At 39.9% G+C, this 8,670-nt stretch overlaps 1 protein-coding gene across 1 annotated transcript; it reads left to right on the top strand.

Annotated features, from left to right (window-relative positions):
- The first annotated feature begins 2,910 nt into the window (after positions 1-2,910).
- On the top strand, positions 2,911-4,148 carry LOC121853651 (actin, muscle-like). Its single transcript, XM_042347964.1, has one exon. The coding sequence runs from the start codon at positions 2,926-2,928 to the stop codon at positions 4,054-4,056; it is 1,131 nt and encodes a 376-aa protein (XP_042203898.1). The 5' UTR covers positions 2,911-2,925; the 3' UTR covers positions 4,057-4,148.
- Positions 4,149-8,670: the final 4,522 nt, after the last annotated feature.

Below are 8,670 nucleotides of genomic sequence, written 5' to 3'. Positions count from 1 at the left end.
AATTACTCCTGTTCTTATCACCATAATATTTTCTCTACGCACCTATCTATATGCATATGGTCTGTATAGTATTTTTTCTAACTCGATAATTTCTACACAAAATTATTACGAACTGGTTCAAATATGTTAATGGCTGAGAACCCTGATAGAATATTTTCGACAGACAAATAGACTGATATGATAAGGAACAAAAATCCACTTACCAAAGAGGGTTTATTATTGTTATCATTAGGAAGAGCACTATTATTTTTTGTTTTCCTTATTCATCATCATTATTATCATTCTTATTATTATTATTATTATTATTATTATTATTATTATTAAAAAGAATGTGGTCAAACTGCTTCACCTCAGTAAATTTGTTAGTTGTCAATACCAGTTTGAACTACAGTTAAACATCATTGTGGTTTCTGTTATTAAATCATACTGACATGGTATTAGACTTTCGGTAATGAGCCTTGGAGTATCTGGTCCACGACGGAACTCTCTTGATATAATATTAGGAAATCAGAGTAAAATATCTGTGACAGTATACACTGCATACAGCCGCAGACACAACTACCTGCAGGCACCACGGTAACACATGCATACATTATTGAGAAGTACGAGTCACACTTCTCATCTGTGAACATGACAGATGGTGTGTGAAGGGGAAAAAAATAAAGAAATTTATGGTCGTGTACGACACTGACTTTGACAACTGAGACTCATTCAGGAGAGTGAACCTGTGTTTGTCCGACCATATGTTGATCGCGTTATCATCTCTACCTCATCTTAAATTAGATCACAGATGGTTAGCGAAGAACTTTAAAATATCACAACTTTTACTGGTGCTTGTCAAAGCACAGATGACAGAGCGTTAGGAATAAAGCGAATAACGCATGACTGTGTCATCCCATGACGTTATTTTGGAGTCTTATGCGAGAAGTCAGACACCAGGTGTTATATTTATAACGTAATGATTCATCCACCGACTCACAAATCTTCCCGCCCACTTATCTGTAAGGGAATGCCATAACCCTTTAAGAAATTACCTATAAAAGACAACCACTGTTAGCCGGATGTGAAAGAGGTATATAAGGGTGTCACTACTCCCTCGAGGCCTTAGTCCATCTCCGGTCGGGGTCAGGATACAACGAGGCTTGCGTGCGTTCAGTCTGTGTAGTGTGTGTTGAGTGCGTCTGTCTTGTCTTAATTGTCATTTAAGATATTTTCCTCACAGTCGTTTTTTTATGAAAACATTTCCAGATTTTGTGTTTCTATTGATGCTATTATTATATCGCAGTGAAGGCCGGCTGTGTTGTTGTCATGTTTAGCACGACAAAAAAAACTTCCGTCGTCACCTGTTTGGTGAATTTTAACAGTGTGTATTACTGATGTCACATCCTTTGTGCAGTGTATGGCTTGTGGGTGTCTAAATAGCTTTCACACTTTGCCTTAAGATTTCCTCAAACAAATTTTCCTTTTACTTCTGTTTCAACGACTGAATGTGTGTGTTAGTTGCTACAGTATATCTCAAGTTCAACTTATTTTGCCGGGTCAATTATCTGGGCTCGACCATTTGGGTTATAATACAGTTCGTCGCAAAAAAATCAGGGATATCTTAGCACCGCTTAATACATCTCAGGGTGACTATCATAAAGACATTGATTGACTGTGAGTGCTGTTCTCGTGTTCAGATGTGAAGATTCCCAGTCAATGACAATATCGTTGATAATCACCCGGATACATCGCTGGCTTCTTTATCTACGACGAATGTACAGCACGAACAACTGAGTATTCAATCCCACAATAAATAAAGAATTAAGAAGGCTCAGATGAAGAAGAGAAACATACTTACTAATTTGTGAATAAGGAATGTATTTTATGGATGGAGAAGTCACTAATTAACGCAGGGGTTGTGAGAATATTGCAGGATAAACAAGACTAGAGATTAGAGTAAACATTGTACATAGGAATCAGAATGGACACTAAGTTGAATGTACAGCATCTTGGGATTGCTGGTTATGAATCTTTGTGTGGTATAACGACTGAAACCTGGGATCAGTAAATGTACTCTGGGATCATTAAGTGAACTCTGGGATCAGTAAGTGAACTCTAGGATCAGTAAGTGAACTCTAGGATCAGTAAGTGAACTCTGGGATCAGTAAGTGAACTCTGGGATCAGTAAGTGAACTCTGGGATCAATAAGTGACTCTGGGATCAGTAAGTGAACTCTGGGATCAGTAAGTGAACTCTTGGATCAGTAAGTGTACTTTGGGTTTGGAGCAGTGAATATACTCTGGGGATAGTGAGTGTACTTAAGGGTCGGCACTCTGAGGTCAGTGGGTGTACTCTGGGGACAGTGGGTGTACTCTGGAGTCAGTGGGTGTACTCTGGGGTCAGTGGGTGTACTCTGGAGTCAGTGGGTGTACTCTGGAGTCAGTGGGTGTACTCTGGGGTCAGTGGGTGTACTCTGGGGTCAGTGGGTGTACTCTGGGGTCAGTGGGTGTACTCTGGAGTCAATGGGTGTACTCTGGGGTCAATAAATATAGTCTCAGTGTGTTCTAATTTAGGTTTAATTTATTTTCATTGTACTTATTTAGTTGTTCAGTCAAAGCAGTAAGATGGATTGATAACAAGAGTATATAGTTAAAACACAATACCCATTTTATGCTATTGAAACGTGACTTATCATAACCTCCGCCCCATTACCAGATGTCTAAAGACTCCATGCTCTAAATGTCACTCATTTTTTTTTACATAAGAATGTTTTAAGAAGTCTTGATTATTCTCTATCAAAGGAAGTTGTCATTTATGGTGGATTATGTTTGATTAAGTATTTACACAGGTGTCCAGAAACATACATGTATTCGTTTTCATTAATTAACATGATCCTAACGATTCGGTACATTTTTCAGTCAGACGACCTGAACCACTGCCACCATGTGTGACGACGACACTACAGCTCTGGTGTGCGACAATGGCTCTGGCATGGTCAAGGCTGGCTTCGCAGGCGACGACGCTCCCCGCGCCGTATTCCCCTCCATCGTCGGCCGTCCTCGTCACCAGGGTGTGATGGTCGGTATGGGTCAGAAGGACGCCTACGTCGGTGACGAGGCCCAGAGCAAGAGAGGTATCCTGACTCTCAAGTACCCCATCGAGCACGGCATCATCACCAACTGGGATGACATGGAGAAGATCTGGCATCACTCCTTCTACAACGAACTGCGTATTGCCCCTGAGGAGTCCCCCGTCCTCCTCACTGAGGCTCCCCTCAACCCCAAGGCCAACCGCGAGAAGATGACCCAGATCATGTTCGAGACCTTTAGCACTCCGGCCATGTACGTGGCCATCCAGGCCGTGCTGTCCCTGTACGCCTCTGGTCGTACCACAGGTATCGTGCTGGACTCTGGTGATGGCGTGTCTCACACTGTCCCCATCTACGAAGGTTATGCTCTTCCTCATGCCATCCTCCGTCTTGACCTGGCTGGTCGTGACTTGACTGCCTACCTGATGAAGATCATGACTGAGCGTGGCTACTCCTTCACCACTACGGCTGAGCGTGAGATCGTCCGTGACATCAAGGAGAAACTTTGCTATGTCGCTCTTGACTTTGAAAGCGAAATGTCAGTTTCTGCAGCATCATCCTCACTTGAGAAGTCCTACGAACTTCCCGACGGTCAAGTCATCACCATCGGCAATGAACGTTTCCGTTGCCCCGAGTCTCTGTTCCAGCCTTCCTTCCTGGGTATGGAATCTGTTGGTATTCACGAGACCGTCTACAACTCCATCATGAGGTGCGACATTGATATCAGGAAGGACCTATTCGCTAACAACGTTCTTTCTGGTGGCACCACCATGTACCCTGGAATTGCTGACCGCATGCAGAAGGAAATCACTTCTCTGGCTCCCTCCACTATCAAGATCAAGATCATTGCTCCTCCCGAGCGTAAGTACTCCGTATGGATCGGTGGCTCCATCCTGGCCTCTCTCTCCACCTTCCAGTGTATGTGGATCACCAAGGAGGAGTACGACGAGTCCGGCCCCGGCATTGTCCACCGCAAGTGCTTCTAACGGTATATTTCTCATACTGGTATGTAAAGACAAGTATCATTATCACACCTGTCATGATTGATATACTCATCACTTTATCAAATAATCATCCCTTTACATACTCATGATTGATCTTTACAGCCATCTAGTGTTAAATGGTTCTACCGAAAATATATTTGTTTACCAAAAAAGTCCTTGATTTACCTTTGTTATATGAACGAAATATGTCGAAGTACAGTATTAATGCATGTTAAGCAAACCAAATAACTGTACTTTATGATTCATTGGTGGCTCCTCGTGTGAATGTTTACATAACACAAGTGTTATTAACACTAAAACATTAATGCCTATATAATTAATGTGGGCCCCATAGTTATAACTGCCCATATCGATCAGGGTGGATGAGTCGTGCCCAGAACTGCACACGACCATCTTCACTTCCATTGTAAAGATTATCAATAACTTGTAATAAATCAGTGTATTCACTCCCAGTAAACACTGCTCCTTACACTGTCACTATGTTGAAATGAACTGTAGTTTGAGCTTTTCCCCATCTAGTTATTATATGTCTTATTTGTGTCACTTATGTTACTTGTATATTATTTGTAATTCGTAACCCATTCCCCAAATATGTAACTGTATATTTTCAGCCTTCTGGCTGCCAAGCTCTTTCAATAAACCGTTAATTATTATTATTATTATTATTATTTCCCAACTTGTAGTGTCAGACAATGGGAGTGACCCGGGATCGAATGAGCGACCTTTCAGACAGGAAGCGAGTTTTGCATTCACTCGGCCACCACACTCCTATAATGAGGGTGCAAGGAAACTGCTAATTCAGTCGTTTTCTGATGTTGTTAGAACAGCTTACAATTGACTTGTTATCTTAATTTCCTTATGAGATGGTAAGAAAAAAACTGAAGAGATGTTACTATAAAACATAAAATAAAAGCTAAAAAGAGAGAAGAAAAGATGCCTTAATGTTCAATGATATTAGCTTTGAGTATTTGAGCATTAGCTCTTTGAAATACGAATTCGCTTTCGGTACACAAGTTTACTAGAGTATACAATTCAGGTGCGGATGGTAAATGTGACAAGGAAGAAAAAGGAGATGGATGAACAAGATAGTGGATCAGGGAGAAGGAATGGTTGCCCAAGAAACAACGTTGTACGTGAATCACTGGATACCATGGTGTTGAGTGATTTATGAGGATGTATTTTACTGTACGTCTGATTGATGAGTGATGAGGTGACAGTGGGGATCACCTTAGGGCGTCTGATTGATGAGGGGATCTGGGTCATGTGAGGTGACCTTTGGACGTCTGACTGATGAGGGGATCTGGGTCATGTGAGGTGACAGAGGGGAGTACCTTTGGACGTATTATAGTCCTCATACTATAATACAGGTGTTTATTGTAATCTCTGTATTTGGAAGTTCATCCTTACATATACCTGAACTGTTGTTTTTGTATTAATAAGGTGTTGTGATTAATGATGTTAAACTACAGAATTTTTTTATGATATTAACCTTTGCAACATCACACAAATACAATTCTCACGATTAATGAATAATATGATGTTGTCGTTATCTTATACACGTAGACAGTCAGACTAAAACAATAAATGACATGTACAGCTAAACAAGAACAGCAGGAAACAACTTTTTTTCTGTGTGTAAACTAAAGCTTTTGAAAATAAACTCCTGTCAACCTGCAAAAATGTGTTTATTCATTCGCTGGGGGAAGAACCCTGGTAATCTGGCAGCTGTTGCTTATTGTCTCTCTGTGTTGCTTTTATCGTCCAACAGAGAATTACCCGCCGTGTACATCTCACTGCCTACTTGTCAACATAACTCTCAACCTAAGTGTAATGTCCCTCACTCTATCCTCAGTTCTTGCCAATTACCAGTCAGTCTGCATGTACCTTTTGCAAACAACTATAAAGGCTACCGACCCCCACGCCATTCGGAATAAACGTCATTGCCTCTCCCTCCTGGTGTTATTTTTCCCCACTTTACGTAAATACTTCTTAGGGGGGAAGTTGAAAAAAGCGAGACTAAACCTTCAAGATTATTTACACTAGAAAACGGCATTCGTCTTCCATCCAGCTGACGACTACTAAGGAAAATAGCCTAATATTGCAACAAGTGAAGCCTTTACTGAATATGGCGGAACTCTTAAGGTTGGGTATAAAAGGAGACACTTCCTCACACCAGCCTTTAGTGTACTTCAGGCTCAGGATACGGAGGGACTCGCTGTAGGTTGGTGCTCTCTGTGTGGCGGAGGTGGCGTGGGTGGTGGTAGAGGTGGTGTGGGTGGCGGAGGGAGAGGCGAGGGTGATGGAACACAGAAAATGGGAAACCAGACATATGAGAGGGAAGGGGGTAGAGATAAGGCCTTCACACTCAAATGGCCAAAAGTTAAAGTTCTCAGTGATTCAGTGCTTCATTCTTGGCCTCCTGTGCTTCAGCGGCCAACACCGTTATTTATTTGATATCATAGTTCTTGTTAATTTAACTTCTCGGCACCAAGGTGAGAGAATAAATTATCTCTGTATTGATTTAGACTGATAAATATTTATAATCTCTAATAACATTCTGTGGTGTTGGAAATGCATATAAATGAGAGATCTTCTGAGTTACACTAGATTTTATCTTTTTAGTTTGATATTTGATATTATCCAACAGTCTTACTTTCATACGAAAATTGCCGACGGTAATATGAGGGTTGAACCAGTGACGATGACAGTGATAACGCATTAAACAGTAAAGTGAGAACTAATATTAACCAATTTATGAATTATGTCACAGTGTTCAGTATAACATCCCGTCAAAGCTGAGACTCACAAAGTTCCTACGTCAGTCTTCTCATCCTCGTAACTTAAGGTATATCAGCAAATTGAACGGACTTTAACTAACCACACAAGTTATGTTCACAGTGGCATCATGATTAGTTCCTTCACAAGATACTGTGCTCGTAATACAAGTGTGGAACTGCGTTTATTTAGTTATAGGATGTCAAAAGTCTATAACGAACTCTACGTTATCGTAAATTTATCATTATTTATGTGGTAGAGTCGCTGTAATAGATTTAAAAACATAAGTAGATTTTTTTTATGGAATAGTAAATCAAAGGAAGTATACGATTTATGCTGTATTTTACTGTTTCTTTACTTATATCATTCTTGTATTCATAAAAAAACTGAGAATCAATAACCAATGATATAATAGATAGTGTAAATAATATACAAGACAGAGATGATAACTAAACCATCAAAAAGAACTAGAATTCAACTAAAACTTCTGCTACGCCATTACAGCCTAAACTTCCCCCTCAAGTCTACTCCTGAGACACAACACACACACACACACGCAGCTTAGGTACCAGCTTAGGTACTGTTGGGGAGAGGGTGAGGTGAGGTGAGGTGAGGCGAGGTGTATCTCATGTTACTGATAATGCAATACAACTAAAATGAAGTAAAGTGACTCATAGGGGAGTAATGGATTTAGTCCTGTTTGCCTTGATGTAATTTAACAGTTCTCTTTAAGGCAACGAGTGACAGTATTAACAAATTACGAAGATTACACGGCCAAGCAGGTGACAGGTTCAGAAATAACTATAGCCATGATTTGTAAATGACTCACTGACAAGCGTAATTTAGACAGATGACCAAAGAACGACGGCATTTGTCACTTGAGTTTCATAGTTGACTCATCGTCTAAGAACCCATACAGAGGCACGTACGGACGGTCACCTAAGCAACACTTCTGACTCAGTAAAGAAGTCACTCATTCTGGCTCAGTTAAGAAAGTCACTCATCCTAACTCACTAAAGAAAGCCACCCATTGAGATCTCAATAAAGAAAATCACTCACTGAATTGATCATACAAAAAAATATCTTCTTAATCATAGTCACATTACGTTCAATCAAGTTTAAGATCACATTAACTGGATTTAGAAACTTATAGCAGCTATTCACGGTGATTTTTCTCTGTCAGCGAGTCAGTCAGTAAGTCAATAATCACGCGGTGTATGAGGCTGCTGGCGGAGCTAGAAATACTGTGTTTGGGTGATAGGAAACATGGTTTATTATTTCCAAGGGTACAATCAGCTCTGCCTGCTATCCACTCGGTCAATGTTTATGTAAAATGTGTTGACACTTGACGCTATAAGGCTGAGGAGTGAGAATTTCTGGCAGGTTTATAAAAATAATTTTTTTATGGTTATATTTCCATCTTCAACTTGTTTTTCTTAAAGTCGATATTATCATCTTTTCTCATCTTAAAAAAGTTATGCCCATGGCAATTCATCTTATCCCTTCTCTTAAAACATAAACGTTGGTTTTAGTCTAAGGTTAACTACATCAATACATTTTCACAAGACATTACTTAAAAAGAACATTGTAGAGTGATTTAACAGTCTCATTTACCTAAACATCAACAAAAGATATATTTAAGTAATTTAAATTATTTTTTTTCTTTCTTTTTACTTACTGCGCAAATTACTTAGTCGATGTTCATAGATAGGAATATGACTAACTTGCTGTATACCTAAAACGAGTCAAATATTCAGTGGAAACGCTTATTCAAATTCTCTTTCTTAGAACATGTATCATTAAAACCCCGAATGCTTCCAG

Source organism: Homarus americanus, unplaced genomic scaffold (assembly GCF_018991925.1).
Source record: "Homarus americanus isolate GMGI-L3 unplaced genomic scaffold, GMGI_Hamer_2.0 scaffold4896, whole genome shotgun sequence".
NCBI lineage: Eukaryota > Metazoa > Arthropoda > Malacostraca > Decapoda > Nephropidae > Homarus > Homarus americanus.
This window is presented reverse-complemented; position numbering and strand designations above follow the sequence as displayed.